The 21,757-nt window shown below is 40.2% G+C and overlaps 1 protein-coding gene across 1 annotated transcript in view; it reads left to right on the top strand.

Moving 5' to 3' along the window:
- The window catches only part of TNN (tenascin N), an 86,051-nt gene that overhangs the window by 29,057 nt on the left and 35,237 nt on the right, over positions 1-21,757 (top strand). The window contains exons 7-11 of the mRNA XM_020970541.2: positions 7,576-7,839; positions 9,787-10,050; positions 11,733-11,996; positions 14,930-15,193; positions 20,526-20,789. Coding sequence (XP_020826200.1) covers positions 7,576-7,839; positions 9,787-10,050; positions 11,733-11,996; positions 14,930-15,193; positions 20,526-20,789 — 1,320 coding nt within the window. The remainder of the gene's footprint in view (positions 1-7,575; positions 7,840-9,786; positions 10,051-11,732; positions 11,997-14,929; positions 15,194-20,525; positions 20,790-21,757) is intronic.

Raw genomic sequence — 21,757 nt, 5'->3', positions numbered from 1 at the left:
GGAGTATGAAAGGGAAGGGTTTGATCATTAGAAGACAATTTAGCATCTGTTGGTAGAAAAATGAGACCAACACTCAGAACCAGGCAAGTGCTTAAAGCAGCGAGTAGAAATACAGGCCAATATTCTGGTTGGTGAAATTTCTTCCTCAGAGCCTCAGAGACAATCAATTTTTAATAATTGATACAATTTCTATGGCTTTTTTCTTGAGAACTCACATATAGGCTGTTCACATTCATATGATCTCTGACTAAAACCTCCCAAAAAACCATCACCAACTGCTCAAAAAAGCTACCATTTTGAGTTCCTCAGAGCTGAAATATGATGGGAAAAAAAAATCAGTCCAAGACCACATTTTTTTTCTTTTTAAACTTTTGGAATCTTTAAACATTTTCTTAGGGAGATACAATGATGTCATAGCTCCCCACTGCCAAATGAGAAGCTATAATTCTATCTTAATCTCCAATACATGCCAGAGATACCACTTTGGTTCTCACAAGCCTGCCCTGGCTCCATCAGCAACTCTGGCTTTGGATAGACTTTAGAATACTTCAATCTGACCATATCGGCTCAGATTCAATTTCAGGCAGATAATCCTTCTAGAGTACCTTAATTCATAGTACCTAAAACATATGCCTGAGTTTTCTGATAACTTAGTATAAGGAAGGATAGGAATTAATGCATGTGAATTAATTCACTGATGTGAGTTAATGAACCCCTTGTCCCAATGACCTACCTGCGTTATATCAGGATTTCAAATCTTTGTCATTTCTTACACTTTCATGTAGGGAAGGAGGATGATAATGGCCTCGACATTAAATCTGTCCTATTCTAACATAAAAATGGGCCCTATTTCCTTATTTGAATGAGTCTGTGATTAGATGACATAATTTTTTCTTCATGGCCTTCTAGAGAGTCATCGATTAAAATGTACTCTTATCCTTGACCCTTTCCTGCTATTTAAGTAGGATACACCTTACACTAGAATGCCTCTAATTGAACAGACAGAGATGTAGTTAACCTTTGCTTCTTATGTGTGACCTCTGTAGGTCAGGGATTGACAACTTCTCAGAGATACTTACAAGCTTCTATTTATTCACTGAAAAGGTCTAAGGAGTGTCTTTTAAAAGGGCTCTCTTTTATAGTCTAAACATTTCAGAGAAGACATTATACTTTAAGCCTTATTAGTTAATATCTTAATTACTACTTAAGACCTCAGAAAGGTTTAGTTCAAGTAATTTAAATCAAGGAAGAATATAGGATAGATACCTAAGAGGTTAAGTGGTGACTTGGAGGGAAGTCTTATTTAGAACCTGCCTTAGCTGTCTCCTATGGCCTCCTTTGACGCTATGCGCTTATATAGGTTGCCAAACCTTGGTTTAGACTGAAGTAAAGCTAGTAAATGTATGAGGTCAAATTTGAACTCAGGTCTTCCTGACTACATTTCCAGGTTGAAGGAACTGAGACTATTTAGTGCAGAGAAACGAAAACTTGACTATGTGAAAGAAGGTAGAAGGAATAGGAGAAGGGGGGGCATGATAGCAGCTTTCAATTATCTTGAGGACTGTTATATGGAAGAGGAATTCAACTTGTTTTGCTTGGCCTCAGATAGCAAAACTAGTGGCAAGAGGTGGAGAAATTCTATGTTGGCAGGTTTAGGTTACACATAAGAGTGCCACCTTATTACCTTTCGTGTGACCCTTGGAGTATTGCAGTAGGGGCAGCAGTCCAAAATGGCACTCATGCTGTTTTTTTAAGTCTATAGGAAGACAGTGTGAATATTTTAATTATCTAGCAAGAGAGTGGAATAGGTGAGTTGTGTTACCAGGTGGTATTCACCTCAAGCTACCCACAGATAAAGTAGTAGATAGGAGCCACATCAGCAGAAGTCGTGGTTCCCAGCTCTTGATTGTATAAGCTAACCCTCCCAAAACAATGCAGCATCTCCTTTGAAAAATCAGGGCACACACCTTGCAAAGGCCTAGACTGCTCCCCTCACCACCCCTATCCTAGAAGTTAAGTTTCAGAATTTAGTCAGGGGTGATATGGAATATTGCTCAAAACATTTAAGAAGTATGAAATTTATGGCTTTAGAGTCCCCAGTCTAAACCTGGACAGCTGGTGGTGCAGTGGGTAGAACACCGGGCATAGAGTCAGGAAGACTCATCTCCCTGAGTTCAAATCTGGCCTCAGACACTTATCAGCTGTGTGACCCTAGACAAGTCATGTCACCCCATTTGCTTCAGTTTCCTCATCTGTAAAATGAGCTGGAGAAGGATGTATCTCTACCAAGAAATCCCCCAGGGTCACAAAGAGTGAGACACAATTGAAATGACCGAACAACAACGCTCTAAACTTGAACTCTCCTGTCTGTGGTTACAACTGCCTCCATTCCCAGGACTCAGATACCCAACAGCTTTTGACCACATATTATTAAACACAGAGAAAACAAAAGAAAAAGGTTGCATTCCCACCTGGAGCTGTCTGCCTCTGGTCATCTCCCAAAACCTTCTCCTTTGTGCCCTCCCAATATGTCAGGTGTGGCTGAAGAGTCTGAACCACATGAGCCTATAAATCATGGGAAGGGGAAGGTGTGTGTACAGAACCCCAGTGCCTGATGTTATACCAAGGGAATGCAGGGAAAGAATGTTAAGAGAGAAAACAGCTTTTTCTCCCTGCTATGTTCACCAAACAACAGACTTCTCAGCAATAGGCATACAGAGAACATTTCATTGGGGTGAGCACCCAGGGAATTTATTTATTTATTTTTAAATGGATTTGACATTTTTTTTTGAGGCAATCGAGGTTAAGTGACTTGCCCAGGTCACATAGCTAGTAAGTGTCAAGTGTCTGAGGCCAGATTTGAACTCAGGTCCTCCTGACTCCAAGACCGGGGCTCTATTCATTGTGCTACCTACCTGCCCCAGGGAATTTTATAATTGAATACTCAATTATTAAGGACATTATTTTTTACTCAACAAACTATGATTTAACTAAGCTTAATTTTAAAGATAACCAAACAACTTAAAAATATGTATTTTGCAAAGGGACACTTTTAATCAAACCTTTCACCTGAAAAAACAGAACAATCTTTTCAGACTTATTTTCTTGGCTAAACAAATTCCTTTTTTCAAATAGGTGTGCTCTCCTAGCCCCACACTTTGACATTAAAGGCTCATGTCAGAGTTTAAGGACTGGTGATCAGAGACAAATCCTTTAAAGTGAAAAATGTTAACTTCTTTGTTTTTATTGCTTACCAACAAAAGATTGGTCTGGCTCATGCCAGCCAAAGTTCCAGGGCCATGCACCACAACAAAGGGTCTGGGGGAACCAAAGTGGGAAAAAAGTATCTATCTACTGAGCTGTAGTTGGCCAGTCTCTGGGCAAAAACAAGGTTTCCTGGTAGTGAGAACCTCAAAGCTGATTTAGTTTGTATTTCTCTAATTATTACAATTTAGAGCATTTTTTTCATAAAGTTGTTGATATCTTGAATTTCTTTCTTTGAAAACTGCCTTTTCATATTTTGACCATTTCTTTACTAGAGAATGCTCATAATGGGCTTTCCTTTGTCATTGTGAAGATACCAATGGAAGACATATGTTGTCTATCAATTATCTTTCTCCTGTCTTCTTTTCCACTCATATATTTCTTTGACAATATCCTTTACTCCTCTCCATAATTTTCTCTTCATAATGTGCTGCTGCCTACTCAGAGCCACCATTGTCTTCTAGTGATATATTAACTTTAAATTCTTCCGGAACTGTGTTGTTCCATGTCTCCCATCCATACAACACTGGTAGAATTTATTGGTATTATAAAGATGAGCCTTTGTTTCAAGGAGAGGTTTGGGGTCATTAAAAGAACAATCTAGCCTGCCCTGCTCCTGTTAAATTTTGGGCCTAGCTTATTTTTAATTAACCCCTTGTCTACCCCAATTGTTATTATCTATTCAAGATAATAAGAATACAACTTAATCCTAGTTAATATCGTATTTTATGAATACATATGTTTTTCATGCCACAGTCAAAAAAATACCTGTGTGCTATGGAGAGTTTACTCTGTGTGGAGAGTTTATGCACCATAGCACATAGGTATTTATTTGGGGACATCAAGTGCCAGGCATTATGGTGAAGACTCCAAAGCCGAAGGTAGATAGTAACAGAGGGTACACTTTTCCAAAAGAGCTGAGCACAGTTCTTCCAGCCTTACCCAGGGATAACAAATGCTTTATCCTAACTCAGCCTGGATGTGTAATGGCAAAACAATGCTAAAGACTCTGTAGACCTTGTACTTCTATAGAATTACTGCTACTCCAGATTTTCAATCAGGCTGAAGCAGGGCTCTGTAAGTAGGCCAGTTCTTCATACCAATTTAAAAAATCTATTGGCAACTCAAGAGTATAAAGCTGTTGCTGAATTCAGTTACCATGGTGGCCCAGCTGTCACAAGGCATACCAATAAATGATTAGCTGGAGGACTCGATCAAGAAAGTCAGGTCTTTCTTTCATCTGACTTTTGGTCAGTAAGCTCTAACACTGAATCCCCCTGTAGGCCTTTATTAATCACAGTGCTGCCCTACTTTGCTCTGGGGAGCTAAGCTGAGTTTGTATTTTTTTGCCTTTGAGTGTGATGGAACAATTATTCTTAGGATCCATCTTTACATCCAATGACAAGAATGAGTAAAAAGACAATCCTCAGTGGCAGCCAGCTTGCAAACTTCCAAGCTATCTTCTTTTTACTTTTTCCTATTTTGGGGGCAAGGAGAACGGATGATGAAAGCAAAGTTGATGTTACATAGGCTTTTCAGGCAGTTCTTGTGTTAGAGGAGGAGTCGACTCATGTTGGTTGGCATTTTCTATTTTTCAATAAATTCTAAAGAAGTTACTGGTAGAACCATCTTGACAATTTCCTTGGGGGTCAGAATTTAAATTTTCAGCTATGGAGTTACTATTCTTTGAGCTGAAGGTAGGAAACAAATGGAAAACATTTAGCCCTGAGTGAGGCAAGTAGCTGAGTTTCTTTAAGACATAATGAAACATAACTGAAATCTGTGGGGGGGAAAGTTATCAGTTTTGTGGTGGCAACACAGGAAATAGCTAGATGGTAACATCCCCAATGGCTACCCCTACGCCCCAAAATTATAGGTTGGGTCCTTCAGTAGACTGCTTTCCAAGGTTCAAGGTACTCTTTGAGTCGGAACACATAAACATGTAGTTCATGAGTCTCCATCTGTGTTTACTTTTTGCTTGTCAGATAAAGGAAATAGCTCAAAGCAAAGGCAATAGTGAAATGACATAGTAAGAAAAGTAACAACAAAACCTGTCCCCGTAAACCTGGGATACACTCTCCCACATGGACACACAGTTAATGGGAAGAGTAGATAACCAAAGAATTTACAAGTGGAGAAGAGCACTAATAGGAACCCATGTGGTCAAGGGCAGCTTTTTCCTTCAGTGCTACTCTCTTCCCCCGAGTGCCTGTATGTGATATCCTCAGACTGCTCCTTATGGCATATGATGCATCCTCTAAGCCCCTGGAGCATAAGCTTTGGTGGAGCACATGCCTTTAATGCTTGGCCATGGTTACTATTGTCTCCACTTCGGGCTCAGCTGAAACCTTGGCCTAAAATACTGCTATGAACTTTTAGAAAGAAACAGAATTTTAATTAGAGGCCTATAGTATCTTTTGCTTCCACATTTATTTCCTAGTGGCCCAGCACAAGAAACTTTTTTTCCCCTTGAATTCCTAATATTTCAAGATTAGCTCCTGCATCATTACCTAACAGAAAAAGTTGAAAGATAAATTATGGGATGAGCATGTTAACTCAGGCCTTCTTGCCTAGGAGTATATGCTGCTTGGCATTACCATTGTCAACATGTAGACAATCCAATCTTTCACTATGAGAGTCTTGCGATACATCCCTTTGTAATGTCACAAGTCTTTCTTAAAGTGACTGTTACTTAAATTCAGATTTTTATAAATTGGATTTCCTTCCAGGCAAGTCCCTTAAACTCTCAACTTTCTAGGCAATTCTTTAAGAACATGTTTCAGTGAAAATGTTGACCTGTTTTGGTAGAGGGAGTTCCTCACCAAGCAGTTCCATATACCAGTGAAATTGCATGTCTAGTCCCTGTCTCTATCCCTTGAAGAAGCAGGATGTCTTCCTACATTAAAATGAAAGCTTTAAATCTAAAGGTTGGTCCCATATGTCTGAACCTTTGGGTTTTTTTCACTTACTAGACTGATCAGAGGCAGGTCCCGGCTTAAGTCTGTGGTTTCAAATGGTAGGAGGCTATCTCTTTAATGTGTGGAGGAGGTCAGAGCAGAAGGATATGGGGGAGAAATCTGTCTAGCAGCTCCTACAGCTGTTACTCATCTCCGACTTGGCCAGGAATCCATAGCTACTCAAAGAATATCCAGCATTTGGATCTGGAATGGGAAATTTGCTTCATCATACCCACAGCTTTTTGATATAATGCTGGGTGGTTTTAGAATTGCTGAGCTTGCCTCTTCTGGCAATGACCTTCCTCCTTGAAGATTCTATCATGGAAATACCCTCAATTATCCACCTTTCCACATCCACTTATTGCCAGACACTTATTTCTGAGTACTGGAGAAGTGGCAGTATTGCCAAGTAGAGAGAGCTCTTGTCAGTAGCCATCTTTAGATTAGAGAGAGGAGGAAAGAAGAGGGAAAAGGAGTCTGTTTTCCTTTCCATTCATACCAGTTCAGACAGTATGCCCTTCTTTCTTTTCATCCCTCTCACCCTGTGGTTGGATACCTGAAACATGCAGGTAGCTTCTCTATTATAGTTTCTGCAGTCATTAGGGATGTGACATGGATCTTGGAATGGAGTGTCGTGGTTTGGGAAAGGGGTTCAGCAAAGGGTCAGAGAACTTTTCCTCCAGTGAAGGATACTGCACTCCAGCCAACCAAGGGGTGCTCTGATCATCTCTGACATGTACTATAAAAGGTGTCGGAGATACCATCCTTCTGAAGGTAGTTGTGGAGACTTCAGATTCTCTGGAGGTTGCCCTTGGAGGTTCCCTCCGAGGTTCCCTGGGGCTCACCGTCATAGTATGAGCAGTCATTGCAGCACAGTTTTTAGGCCATTAGATCCCTAGAAGAGGCCCATTTAGATAGCCCTTTAAAATTTGCAGAGTTCTCCATGTGTTTTCTCATTTGACCCTTACAACAACCCTGCAGGTTAGGCACTGTCATTATTCCCTTTTTTCAGATGAAGAAACTGAGATGGGGAGAGACTAAGTCACATGCCCAAGATCACATAGCTGCTAAGTATGAGGCAACATTTGAGCTTGGGCCTTCCTGACTTGAAGTGTTACACTGTATTCACGGTGCCACTTAACTGCCCTTGGCACCCATCTGCAGGTATGGGACAGTGCAAAAGGAATGAAACAAATGGGAGAAAGGGAAAGCATTCACAAGCCTCCTGCAAATTTTCAAATATGGACAGAAATGGCAAGACAAGGAATATTTTTGTGCTAGCCCTCCTCACCCACAGCCCCAAAGGATGCCTCTAGTACTAACTTTCCTCATTTGGTGCTTTTTTTTTTTTAAGGAATTGACAGTCCCACCAATGTGGTGACCGATCGAGTGACAGAGGATACGGCCGCTGTCTCCTGGGATCCTGTCCAGGCCGTCATCGATAGGTACGTGGTACGCTACACGTCTGTCGAAGGAGAGGTCAGGACGACGCCAGTGGGGAAAGATAAGAGCAGCACCGTCCTGACAGGCTTGAATCCAGGCATGGAGTATACTGTCCATGTGTGGGCCGAGAAGGGGAGCCAAGAGAGCAAGAAAGCCAACACCAAGGCCTTAACAGGTAACAACAGTAGCTTATGTGTGTATGGCGGCTTGAGGATTTGCAAGGTGCTTTTACAGTCCTTGTTTTGCTCCATCCTCGCGATAGTCCTATGAGGTACAGGCATTTTTAGGCCCACTTTACAGATGAGGAAACAGGCCTGGAGAAGTCAAGTTATGTGCCCACAGTTACACAGTTTTGGAAATGGTATTGAATCCCATGGTTCAAGATCTCACGTTTAGAGAACTACATTACATTGACTCTCTCAAGGAGAGAAGGAAAATAAAAACTGAGAAATCCCTTCAGGGAGAAGGGTGATGTTGTATCAGGAGACTGGTGCTCAGTTTTGACAGCTGGGGTGTCAAAATATTCAGAGAAACAAACGTGATTTCTTTTCATAATTGAATTTTGCCTTCTTAGCCTCAAATAAGCGTTAGCACATACATAGTTGTTTTTTCCCCCATCCATATTGTAGGTCACACTTAATTGGACTGTGAGTTCATGCAGCATTTTCCTAGAATTAGCTGACACTTTCTAATTTTCATTTCTGGACTTGAAAGCTTGAAACATTTGGCTGACAAAAGAGTTGAAAGCTTATCGTGGTTTGCAGTGACTGGTGGGTACTGTGCATATAATGTAGGCTTTTTCAGAGAATAAGGGGGTGGTTGGCATTCCAATGCGACAGAAACAAATATACTGAATATGCCTTTAAGCTTTCATAAATCCTACACGCTTACATCCTTCCTATAGACATTTAGTTAACTGTGAGGCCCACGGACACCACAGGACTTCACTCTGGAGCAGCAGTGTAATTCTTTCTCTGTTCAATCCTCCACCCTGCTTGGTGCCATCTATTAATCCAGGGCAGCCTGCTTAGGGAGACCACCTACGTTTCCAAAGAAAAAAGAAATGGTTTTCTCGACAGGTGGTTGCTGAAAACAGATTCATTTGTAGTTAATGCACTTCTCTCTGCCATCAACATAAATTGTAAGCTCAGTGTTTGATTTTGAATAGGATTTGACATTGGGCATGAGAAACAATATTTCAAGTGCTGTGTGGCTACCATTTAGGCAAACCCCACACTTCGGAGAAGTCTTTTGATATGGACTGGCCTAGTCCGCCCTTTTGACGGATCTGCATCTTCTTGATGTTTGGGGTTCTATCCAAGGCTCTGCCCAAGTGTCTCTGGCCTTTCCTGATTTCCTCCAATTGTTTTTGGTTCCCCCTCTCCAAATATTTGGTCAAAATTATCTTCGTATTTCCTGGCAATTAATAGTAAACTACTGCCCTAGTCTAGGCAAATTAATTTTGGAGAGGCTCATAACCAAATGGTTAGCCAACAGACAATGGGCTTTTTAGCCACAGAAACTCACTAAGACTGTGTGCTAAGGTCTGGAGGGGTTGCAATCCATACTGGTGGCAGGATTACCCATGCTAGTAAAATTATGAATCATTAAATTAAAATGTCTTTGAAATTCAAAGAACAGGAATGAAAATAGTATATAACATGAAAATAAGGAGCAGAAGAAACTGGGGATTGATTGAAACTTGTTAAGAAGACAATTTGAGGACAGAGTTCTAGTAGTTAAGATGGAACGTTCACTTTATCTAAAAGACCTACTTCTGATTATAGGATATTAACTCCCACTTGGAATTTCAGACCACTGGGTTAAAGGCTTAAACCACCACAACTCTTGGCATGTAATTAAGGCAAATATATCCTGGAATGGTCCTTGTTTTATGAAAAGAAAGTACTTCTAATGAGGTTTTGAAAAAAACCACATCCTCATTTTTGTGAAACTATCTTTTGTCTGGCCACGTGTCCCAATTTTAGGTTGGGAAAATGTAGTCACTGTGTAGCAAAATGGGCTTAGACATTTTTTTTGTCAGATAATCCTTATTTTTGTATACGCTGGCCTTTCAGAGTTATAAACATTAAACTTCTCTTCCTGGATATTTATCTTAAAGAAATCGACAGTCCAACCAATCTGGTAACTGAACGTGTAACTGAGGATACAGCCACCATCTCCTGGGACCCAGTTCAGGCTGCCATAGACAGGTACCTGGTGAGCTACATCTCTGCTGATGGAGAGACCATGGAGATACCAGTGGAGAAGGAAAAGACCACCACCATCCTGACAGGCCTGAGGCCAGGCATGGATTATACTTTCTATGTCTGGGCTGAGAAAGGGGACCAAGAGAGCAAGAAAGCCAACACCAACGCCCCAACAGGTAACAGAAGGAAATGTTACCATTGTTCACTCGCCTTAGGTAACACTTTTCTGTCCATGATGTGCTTAAAATTTTTTTTTTACAAAGCTGTAGCGAATGAGTATTATTATTTCAATTTAAAAACAAGCAAACTGAGCCCAAGAGGTGAAATAATTTGTCCAGGATCACAAAACTATTAAGTGGCAGAAATATTTTATGCCAGTGTTCTCTAAGTGCAAATCCAGTGGTCTTTTTACTACACTTTGTTGTCAATGGGGGCAAATACTCCTTGCCCCCACCATTTTCTCATTGATAGGTGGCCACCTGGTGGCCAATTTTAAGATTATTGCTGTTTGGTATCTGCGATAGCAAGTTGGAATAATTTCCTGTTTAAAAATGTTAAAGATCTGAGAAAAACAGCAAGATGGCAGCATGTAGCAGCCACAGTGTTATGTTCAAATGGCCTCCTTTAGGAGACTTGTTAAACTTTACTATGGTTTGCTTATTGAGATGCTCCTATACCATCTCTAGGATCCTTATAAAAAGACAGTAACGATCTCCACAAAAAGAAGTCCTACATAAAAATCAATCAATAAGTCAATTAGTAAGCATTTATTAAGCACCTATTATGTGCCAAGCTCTGGCCTCAGACACTTACTAGCTGTGTGACTTTGGGCGAGTCACTTTACCCTGTTTGCCTCAGTTTCCTCATCTGTAAAATGAATTGGAGAAGGAAATGGAAAACCACTCTAGTATCTTTGCCAAGAATACCACAAAAGGGGTCACAAAGAGTTGGACACGACTGAAAAATATGCCATGCATTGTTCTGGGGTCTGGGGATACAAATACAGTGAATGAAATAATCACTCTTCTCAAGGAGCTTACAGTCTAATGGGGGAGACATTAAACCCACATGAGTAAATGCATAATAAACATAAAGAGAATAAATAGAAGTGAATACAAGATAGTTAAACATAAGGTAATTTTGAGAGGGAGAACAGTAGTAGTTAATTGAGGGAGTGAGTCAAGAAAAACTTCACGTAGAAAGTGGTGCTGTTTGCCTCAGCTTTCTCATCTGGAAAATGGGGGTAATAATAACACCTGCCTTCTGGCTTTGTTGTGAGGAACAAATGACATAATAATTACAAAGCACAGTGCTTGACACATAGTAAGCACCATATAAATGTTACTTGTTATTATTATCTTGAAGAGAGAGAGGAATTCCATGAGGTAGAGGAAAGAAGGGAGTATATTTCAGACATGGAGACAGGAGACAGGAGGAACCATATCTGGTATGTGGTTAGATTGTAGGATGTGGGAGGGGGAATATTGTCCAAAAAGACTGAACACAGAGGTTGGGGTCATGAAGGTCTATAAATAAGAAATATATACCCTGGATGGTATAGGAGAGATCCATTTAACCAGTGGTTTTGCTGATCAAAAGATTACTTTGGAGAAACTGTTGTGCCCATGATTTGGGGAGCTATAAATCCAGGAAGTACCCATCTGTTCCCTTAGTTCTCCATTCCCAATCCAAGAAAGCAATAACATTATTGACTGAAGAGTGCTTTAATGATGCTTTCAGCTCTCATGTCCTATGACTCCTAAGTCCCTTATTTCTACCCCATCCTCATAAGAATGGATTGGTGGCAATAGATAATTTGGTGCCAATGCTTATTCTTCTCCAAACTTTTTTCTTACAGAAATTGATGACCCCAAGAACCTGATAACTGATCGGGTGACAGAGGACACAGCCACTATATCCTGGGACCCAGTCCAGGCTGCCATAGACAGGTACATGGTACGCTATACCTCAGCTGATGGAGAGGCCAAGGAGATGCCAGTGGGGAAGGACAAGACCACCACCACTCTGACAGGCCTGAGGCCAGGCATGGATTACACTGTTCATGTCTGGGCTGTGAAGGGAGACCGGGAGAGCAAGAAAGCCAATACTAAAGCCCCAACAGGTAACCAAAAGTAGCAATGTCATTACAAATAAACACTTTTTATTTTGTATTAGCTTTTTATATTAGCTTTATAGTTCATAGTGCCTTCTTTATAATAATCCTGTGAGGTAGGTATATAAATATTAATATCTTTGCTTTATAGAAGAGGCAATTAAGGCACAGAGAGATTAAGTAATTTTCTAAGGACCAAATTCTAATAAGTAGCAATCTAATGATTTCAGTTGTAGCTAGGTGGCATAATGGGTAGAGCCCCAGACCTGGAGACAGTAAGACCTGAGTTCAAATACTGTCTCAGACACTTAATAAGCTGTGTGACCCTGGACAAGCCACTTAATCTCTGTCTCAGTATCCTCATCTGCAAAATAATGATAATAATAACACCCACCTCTCAGGGTTGTTTTGGGGGTGAAATGAGATAATAATCATAAAGTGCTTTGCAAACTTTAAGGTACCATATAAACGCTAACTATTATTATTTTTTATTATTGTTGTTACTAACTCATGTCCTCTGACTCCAAATTCGGCAGTCTTTCCATTACTTTATGATACCAAGAGAGAAAAACATAAACTGGCTTACTTATTCAGAAATACCTAGCTGATGTTAAAATGTTAGGTTGTTGATGTCTTAGAAGACTTTCCAGCGGGGTGGTCATGTACTGTAGAGTAGGAAGAGTAGTGCTAGACCTAAAACTTGTTAGAACAAGGGATCAGGGATTCTTTTTCCCATTGAGGGGGTCCAGTTCTAGACTCACAGGGACTATATTCACTATGGAGGAAGGCTAATTTCTAAAGGGAGGCACTTCTGGCTTTTAGTTTTTTATGCCACCACCCAGAGCCCCAGGGAATAATCATCTAAACTTTATGTATGACTCAAGTCTAGGGTCTGCCTCAAAGGGATAATTAGGATTCCTTCTAGAAAGATACTCAATGTACTACTTATATCAGGCATAGGACAGCTATTTATTTCTCCTGCCACAACAGAAATACTTAATACACAGAAGATTACTAAGTATGCATTGACAAAAACTTAAAATGAAACTATTATCATACTTGCCTGGCAGATTGGTACTTAAAATATCAAAACATGAAACATTTTGAGGGACCCTCCTACCATTGGTGAGTTTCCCCTGGAACCTACATTTTGAGGAAAGGCCTAAGTCAGCCAAATTCACTCCTTCACTCTTTTCCTGGCTCTGCTCCTGACTTTCTGGATTTTTTTCCTCTACCCCGTCATCCTCCATTAGAATGTATGCTCTCTGAGGGCAGGGACTATGTTTTTTCTTTTTGTTTTTGCTTGCATTTCTTGTGTTTAGGGCTATGCCTGACACATAGTAAATGCTTCATAAATGCTTGTCAACAAGCCTAGAACAACCATTTCATTTCCACTTTGTCTCTGTACTGAGCTACTCCCTCAAGGTCCATATTTCTAGTGAGACAGGGCTCTTTCTCCTGGCTGTGGTTATCTTCTCTTCAGAGAGAAATGTCGAAGCTGTAAGAATCACCTCCTGTTGCAATTCACCTGGACTTCTTAATGACTTCAGACCCTCTCAAGTCCACAAGGGAGCCACCATGGTTGGAAATGTCTGTCTTAGAATTGCTGTTTGGGTATCTGTGCTCAGAGAAACAAAAAACAAAACCAGAGCGCATTGGAGACAGCTAGAGGGTCTCAGGCTTACCTAGATAGCTCATGTTCTTTCTGCCATGTATGTGTAACTACTAAAGCTACCAAAGGTGGGAAGGGGGCAAAATTCCTCCCCTTTCCCCCTTTATTCCTCTTCATTTCCCTAAACAGCAGAGGAGTCTAAGCAAGAGCTTTCAGAATTCTAGACCACATCTTGGTAAGGGAGGAAGAAGAGAGTGAAAGTGGATGTTGCTTCTCCCTTTTAAATTCTACCAAGTGGGCAAACTTTGCTGCTCAGTGGCCAATTCAGGGAGGCACATAGGGGCCAATCCGAAACCTCTGGTTTTGAATTTTCTTTAGCAAGTGGGCTAACTTTCAGAAGGACCAGTGAGCATGCGTCATATGCTTCAGACTAGGAGATCAGTGGTACTCCTCTGACTTCCCTCATTGTTACAGGTATATTGGAAAAAAAATATTAGATTTAGAGTCAGACAACTTAGCTTCGAAGTCCAGTTCTGCTAATTACTCCCCATATCACTCTGGGCAAGTCATTTAACTTCTCAGGACCTCAATTTCCTCCACTGCAAAATGAGAAATTAGAACTAGAGGTTCCACAAGGTACAACTGAACTCTAAGTCATATCATACATAACATGATTCTAGTCTATGGTGTCAAGGTAATGTGGCCTGAAAGTGCAATAAGGTGTGTGTGTGTGTGTGTGTGTGTGTGTGTGTGTGTGTGTGTGTGAGAGAGAGAGAGAGAGAGAGAGAGAGAGAGAGAGAGAGAGAGAGAGAGAAAGTGAGATAATATTTCATATTGACAGTGGGCCTTTAAGGAACTTGTCCAATTTTTCCTAGAGTCTAATTATTGAGATAATTGTAATACGATTTCCTGGAATCTTACTAAAAGATACACTGAGCTCTTCGGAGAAGAAGACCTAAAGGAAATAATAAATGATTGATTTGGAGATCCTACTGGAAGTCAGTCAAATCAGTGGTTTTGTTTGGTGGCTTCAAATACTAGTCCAAAGAGAGAGCCAATTCCCCCAACTCTGAGACACTGCAAGTTCAGAAATGGTCCAAAAGAGTGGACTTACAGTAATAGACCATAACGAAAGGGAACCAGGTACTTCCAGTTCCATGGAGTTCCCCAGGTGGCTGTGAGGGGGGATAGCTTTGTTATTATGCAGAGGAGGGTGAGGCTGATGATGGTCCAGGAAACTCTCCAATTCCACATATTCTGGTAAAAACAGATTGGGGCAATAGTCAACTTGGTACCAATGCTTATCCTTCTCCAAACATTCTTCTTAAAGAAATTGATGACCCCAAGAACCTGATAACTGATCGGGTGACAGAGGACACAGCCACTATATCCTGGGACCCAGTCCAGGCTGCCATAGACAGGTACATGGTACGCTATACCTCAGCTGATGGAGAGGCCAAGGAGATGCCAGTGGGGAAGGACAAGACCACCACCACTCTGACAGGCCTGAGGCCAGGCATGGATTACACTGTTTATATCTGGGCTGTGAAGGGAGACCAGGAGAGCAGGAAATCCAACACCAATGCCCCAACAGGTAACAGTTCACATCTTTATATTGACTTTATGGCTACCAGGCTTTCCGGACAATGATCCAGTGAGGCAGGTAATGCAAGTATAATGATCTCTGTTTCAGAGATGAGGTGACTGAGGAGCAGACAGTAAGCCACATTCTAGGAAGCAGCGCATCAAGCCTTGAATTCAGGTTCTTTAATTTCAGATCCAGTAGTCCCTCCATTAGGCTGCCAAGCGAGAGAAGAGGAATTCTCATTGCTGTTGTTTGCGGGTTTATTTGTGATACGTCTAGGCATTCCACATTCCACAATTGTTTCATTATTAAATCAATTAAAAATTGCTCTGTAGCTGTTATATAATTATCTTAATTTTTGATTTTTTTTTATAATTGACGTTCTTTTCTCAGGAGTCATATTTTCAGGTATAGGATAAGACTAGACTAAAACACAACATAGACTGGACTTTAGGGGGTCATCTAGTCCATTTTCCCCATTTTACAGATAGGGAAACTGAGGCTCAGAGAAAGTCAGTGACTTGCCCAATGTCAAACATGTGGTAAGCACCAGACCTGGGATTCAAACTCAAGTTCTTTGACTGCAAATTCAGTGCTCCTTCCATTGTACCACACTGTTTCTTTCTCTTTTTTTACTTTCATTCAGAAGCTGAATGTAATGGAGAACATACTGGCTATGGAGTCAGAATTTAGATTATGAACTCCTTGAGAGCAGAGACTGTCTTGTGCCTTTCTTTGTGCCCAGCACTTGGCACAGTGCCTGTCACATAGTAGGTGCTTAATAAATGTTGATTGAATATGTATGCTGAGAAACCCTTGGTAAATAATTTAACTTTTTATTGCTCCAGGCAAATCTCTATGACTATAAATTGCTGAGTAGGTGGTGACCTGCACTGGTAGAGGTACTTTCCTTACTAGCAGCTTTTTATATCAATGAAATTCACAGGTCCGGTTTAAAAATTTTGCTTTATTAATAAAACAAACAGCAGGTTATTTTAAAATTATGGCATCATATAAAGGTCAGTTTTGACAAGAAGGTAGATCAGACTCCCAAGTCAAAGAGGCAGCTAGGCAAAGGTGTCACTTTTATAAGCTTTTCAAATGATTCTTCCTCATTGGGGTTCAGAAGAGACACGCCAGTCAATGACAAGTTTGCTAGCTGATGTCGGTCAGGAGCATCAAAATCCTCATTCTGGAGGAATTGGAAATGTATGTGTAACAGGGTAATAAGGGAATCTGCTGCACTGGAGCTATTCTCATTGAGCTGACCATATGTTCTATTCCCTTTGGTGGGCTACATGCTCTGGTCGCTTGCTAAACCTAGCTGAGGCAATGAGGAGATAAAATGGACAAAGACCTAGAGTCAAAAAGACCTGAGTTCAAATCCAAGCTCAGACATTTACTAGCTTTGTGACCCTGGACAAGTCACTTAATCTCTGTCTGCCTCAGTTTACTCAACTGTAGAATGGATAGGATAATAATAGTACCTACCTCCCAGACTTGTTTTGAGGGTAAAAAGATAAAATTTATAAGGCACTTTATAAATCTTAAAATGCTATGTAAATATTAGCTGTTAAACAGCATCTTCCGTCAGCAACTCCTGGTTGGTTCTCTTGTATCCCTGGGACTTAGAGGAAACTTGTAACAGGGGGTCATGGAACTGACCTGTGCATTGACCTCTTGTTGAGGGTCACAGGTTTGCTTTTTTGGGATGACAAAGCAATCTCTTATTGGTCCTCCTGACCAAAGGTTGTACCAGAGAGGATTACGGTAAATGGCTAGTAAGTTGACCGTTCTATAGATTCAGGTTAGAAGAGAGCCAACTTTTAGCCTCTGTTCTAGGTAAGCCTCTTTGTTGGTTTACAGGTTACACATATGAAATGTTTTGATCAAAGTATGACATGCCAAATCATTCCTGCTAAGGAATCATGTATTGCCTTGCTGTTCATTTATCGACATTAGTCAATACCATTTGTAAAGGGAGTTGAAGTGATTGCATCAGCCGTACCTTGGTCTAGTGCAGTGACCATATGGAGACAGAACCTAAGTAACTTTCCTGGTAATAAAAGAAGAATTAGAAAGACTCAGTAATCCTTTACCATCACAAAGGCAAAATGCAGCGTCGATGGATGTTTCTCTAATTGAAAAACTTACTGGGAGTGATGAAGTCAGGGCTTGGGGAGACCAGAGCTTATTCTGTCACATGGAAAAAGAATAATAATTTGAGAAATGACTATACCCAGTTCTCTCCTTTGCATCCAGAGATGTTCTAGTAATGCACGTTCCAGGAAGGGAGAAATCTTTTATTCTTCATGCCTCAGTTCACTCCTTGGGTCTTGACTGATTATGATTACGGTGCCTTTAGGCATAATATTGTATAGTTTCCCTGTTTATTTCTTGGCTGCATCCACTTTTACTGTTGCTTGTCTAAAATCATGATTGCTACTCCTGCTGTTTTGGATCCAGTCAAGTCGTAATAAATTCTACTCCAACCCATCATCTTAACAGTAAGTTAAGTGTGTTTTCTTGTATATAGTAAATTATTAGGTTTTGGTTTCTAATTCATTCTGCCACCCTCCTCATTTTATGGATAGATTTATCCTATTAATGTTCATAGTTGTGATTAAGTTTGTTTTCTCTCTATAAAATGCTACTATAATATGTTTTTGTTTGTTTGTTTGTTTGTTTTCCCGGCTCTTCTCCAGCCCATTTAAAAGAAAAAAATCTGAACTTTGAGCTTTTGTTGTTTAGTTGTGTCCCACTCTTCATGAGCCCATGTGGGGTTTTCTTAGCAAAGATCCTGGAGTAGATACTGTTCCTTCTCCTGCTCGTTTTGCAGATGAGGAAATGGAGGCAAACAGGGTAAAGTGACTTGCCTAGGATCACACAGCTAGGGTTTGAGGTCACATTTAAACTCAGGAAGATGAGTCTTCCTGACTCCAGGCTCAGCAGTCTATCCACAGTGCCATCTAGCTACTGCTAAGTACACAAATTTTGTGTTGCTTGAGATGATCTGATCATAGGCTACTTTCTCTCTTTACTCTCCCTTCTTGGCCCAGACCTCAATTACAAATGTGTCTTGCATTTTTCCTCTTATTTTATAATCTTCCCTTCTTAGTACCAAACCCCTCCTTGACCACATCCTCTGACTCATATATCTCTGTTCCCTCTCCTTATTTCATCCTAATTCCCTGCTCATTTTATTCTATTACTTCCACTATAATTGATACATTATAAAAAGTTACCTTCCCTTTCCTGGTCTAGATAAGGTAACATGTAACTTTCTCAAAATCTCCTGCTCCTCTGTGATTCCTTGTGACCTTTTGTTTTCTTCTTGGCATTTTATATTTTATTTTTGAGTGAGGGGGAAGCGAGGCAATCAGGGTTAAGTGATTTGCCTAAGGTCACACAGTTAGTAAATGTCTGAGGCTGTATTTGAACTCACATCTTCCAGTCTTCAGACCCAATGGTCTATCCATTTGCCTTCTAGCTGATAGTTCCACTGTGTTTTGTTCTGACCAAACTGCTTGTAGAGTAGTGGTTTAGTTGTGAGGCCATTTTGATAAACTATAGGATTTCTGGAAGAAGGCAGCCAGGATGGAAGGAGGTGGGAAGAGTTAAATAAATAAGAAAAAGAGAGAAGACAAGGCCACAATAGCTGTCTTTAAATATTTGAAGAGCTGTCATGTGGGAAAGAGATGAATCTTGTTCTGCATGGGCCCAGAAGGCAAAACAAGGAGAAATGGGCTTCAGTTGTAAAGAAGCAATTTCAGTTTGATGTTGGGAAATTTTCTAACAATTGGGGCTATCAAAGAGTGAAATGAATTGCTGTGTGCTCCCTTGAGCAAAGGTTGAATGACCATCTATTAGTTATGTTATAGAAGAGATTCTTGTTCAGATGTGGATGAGATTAAATGCCTTCAAATTCTGAGATTCTCCGCTACTGGGAACTCTGGAGCTTGACCATCTAATTTGAGATAAACCTAGGTCTTCTCTCTGCTTGTATCCTTTGGATTTTGTGGGTTCATAGTTTACTCTCTGATTCTAGCACTTCTGAGCAATTTTCTTTTATATCTTCCCAAAGTACGGCATTCAGGCTGTTTGTTTCATCACAGTTTTCTGGAACGCAAGTGATTTTAAAATTCTTTCTCCAAGCCTTGTCTTGTAGTGTGTCGTAATTATGTTTTCTTTTCTGCTGTCTTTTGACTTTGTTCTAATAATTCTTATTGTATTATTGAGTTTTTGAGTTCTATTGCCTCCATTCTCTTTATCATGTTGTCCCCTCTTTGCTTTATTTAAAGCTATAAATTCTATTTCAAAATTTTTCAGTAAGACTGCTAATTTCACACTTCTTTTTTCCTTCATTGGTTTTGTTCGGTCTTCTATGCACCTCCAGGTTTTTTTATGATTGTTCCATTCTTTTTTTCCCCTTGAATTCTAGGCATAGTTACTATAGCTTTATTCTTTTCTTTCTTTCTTCCTTTCTTTCTTTCTTTCTTTCTTTCTTTCTTTCTTTCTTTCTTTCTTTCTTTCTTTCTTTCTTTCTTTCTTTCTTTCTTTCTTTTTCTTTCTTTTTCTTTCTTTCTTCTCTTTCTTTCTTTCTTTCTTTCTTTCTTTCTTTCTTTCGGCAATGGGGTTAAGTGACTTGCCCAGGATCACATAGCTAGTAAGTGTTATGTGTCTGAGGCCGGATTTGAACTCAAGTCCTCCTGAATCCAGGGCCGGTGCTGTATACACTGCACCACCTAGCTGCTTCCAGCTTTATTCTTTTCTGAAAAAAATTTCCTTGCATTATCTTACTCTATATTATTTCTTTTCTTTGCTTCCTCAATTCCAAAATATCTGTTCTGGTTTGTTTCTATTCTTTCCAATCAACATTTTAATTGTTATTAATTTTAGTTTATTTGGCACATTTCTAGCTATTTATAAGGTGAAGAGGAAGAGCTGGCTTACATATAGTCTCTCAGACCATCTTGCTGGAAATTCCTAATTTGTTTATTCAGATGTTCTCAGCTGGCCTTAAATAGTAAGACTGACTACTTCTGTTGTAGAAGAATAGTTCCCTGGGTGATCCATTTTTCTTCCTCTTGAGGAAGCTATATATATCCAAGGAGGCCCAAAAGAATGAACTTAAAGTGGACCTGGAAATGGGGACCAGGAACTATCTCTTCCGTGAACTCTCTCAGGTGTCTATAAAAGGAATGTCATGATTATTGTGCAGAAGATGGCTATGATGAGAGTCTTAGAGGCTTGCCATCCCCACCAATACTCATGAAGATTGTTTGATGCTCATGACCAAATTGGCACCAATGCTTATCTTTTCCTAAACTTTTTCTTAAAGAAATTGATGATCCAAAGAACCTGATAACTGATCGGGTGACAGAGGACACAGCCACTATATCCTGGGACCCAGTTCAAGCTGCCATAGACAGGTACATGGTGCGCTACACCTCAGCTGATGGAGAGACCATGGAGATACCAGTGGGGAAGGACAAGGCCACCACCATCCTGACAGGCCTGAGGCCAGGCATGGATTATACTGTTCATGTCTGGGCTGTGAAGGGAGACCGGGAGAGCAAGAAAGCCAACACAAAAGCCCCCACAGGTGATGGATCATGATTAGATGAAAACATAAGAGATTACAAAGTAGACCTATAGGAGAAAAAAAGGGAACAAGCATTTATTAAGCACCTATTATGTGTTATGCACTATCCTAAGTGCTTTATAGTATCTCATTTGATCCTCATAACAACCTTGGCAGATTAGTGCTATTATTAATCCCACTTTACAGTTGAAGAAACTGAGGCTTGGAGAGATTAATAGACTTTCCCAGGATCACATAACTAATAAGCGTCTGAGGCCAGTTTGAACTCAGGGCTTCTGGACTCTAGGCCCAGCTCCCTCTCTACCTAGTTGCTTCCTAGCTGGTTTGTCCAAGGCTTTTTTTTTTCTCCCCTTACTTTGACAGTGGTACAGAATAATATTGTATGGGTAAGAGGACCAGTGTTCCATTTTCCCTCATTACACATGGCCTACATTTCTAATTCCCTTTAATAAGTTTTTTAAAAATTAGGACTTTTGTACAAGTAAGGTCCCAATTAGTACAAATAACGAATCTTGTGAAGTGGAAACATTATCTGAATCTACACTGACTGGCTGGAACCAGTAACCACATTTTACATAATTATAACTTTGAATGGTGCAAATTTGAATACATGAGACCTCTTCATGATATTTATCATTTGTGTTAATTGGCACGTAGTTGTAGTGTTCTCTAAAGCACGACTGGGCCAAAATTTCTCTGACTCTTGTTTTGGCTTTATCTTCCCCCTTTTATCTTCTTAGACTGTACTTCTGGGTCTTACCATGAACAAATGAGAGTGAAAAGAGAATAAAAAATCAGCAAGTACCTGCCACAGTAGCTACAATAAAACTTCAAGTTAAAAATTTGAATGATAATAGGTTTTCCAGTGAACAATGGCTGATAGATGTATTTGTGACTCACCTAATTACATTAGAACCCTTTTGGAATTCTGGTGTGTTGATAAGATGAGAAATGATGAGGGATGTGTC

This window comes from Phascolarctos cinereus, unplaced genomic scaffold (genome assembly GCF_003287225.1).
Source record: "Phascolarctos cinereus isolate Bilbo 61053 unplaced genomic scaffold, phaCin_HiC Scaffold_5;HRSCAF=322, whole genome shotgun sequence".
In the NCBI taxonomy this organism is placed as follows: Eukaryota; Metazoa; Chordata; class Mammalia; order Diprotodontia; family Phascolarctidae; genus Phascolarctos; species Phascolarctos cinereus.
This window is presented reverse-complemented; position numbering and strand designations above follow the sequence as displayed.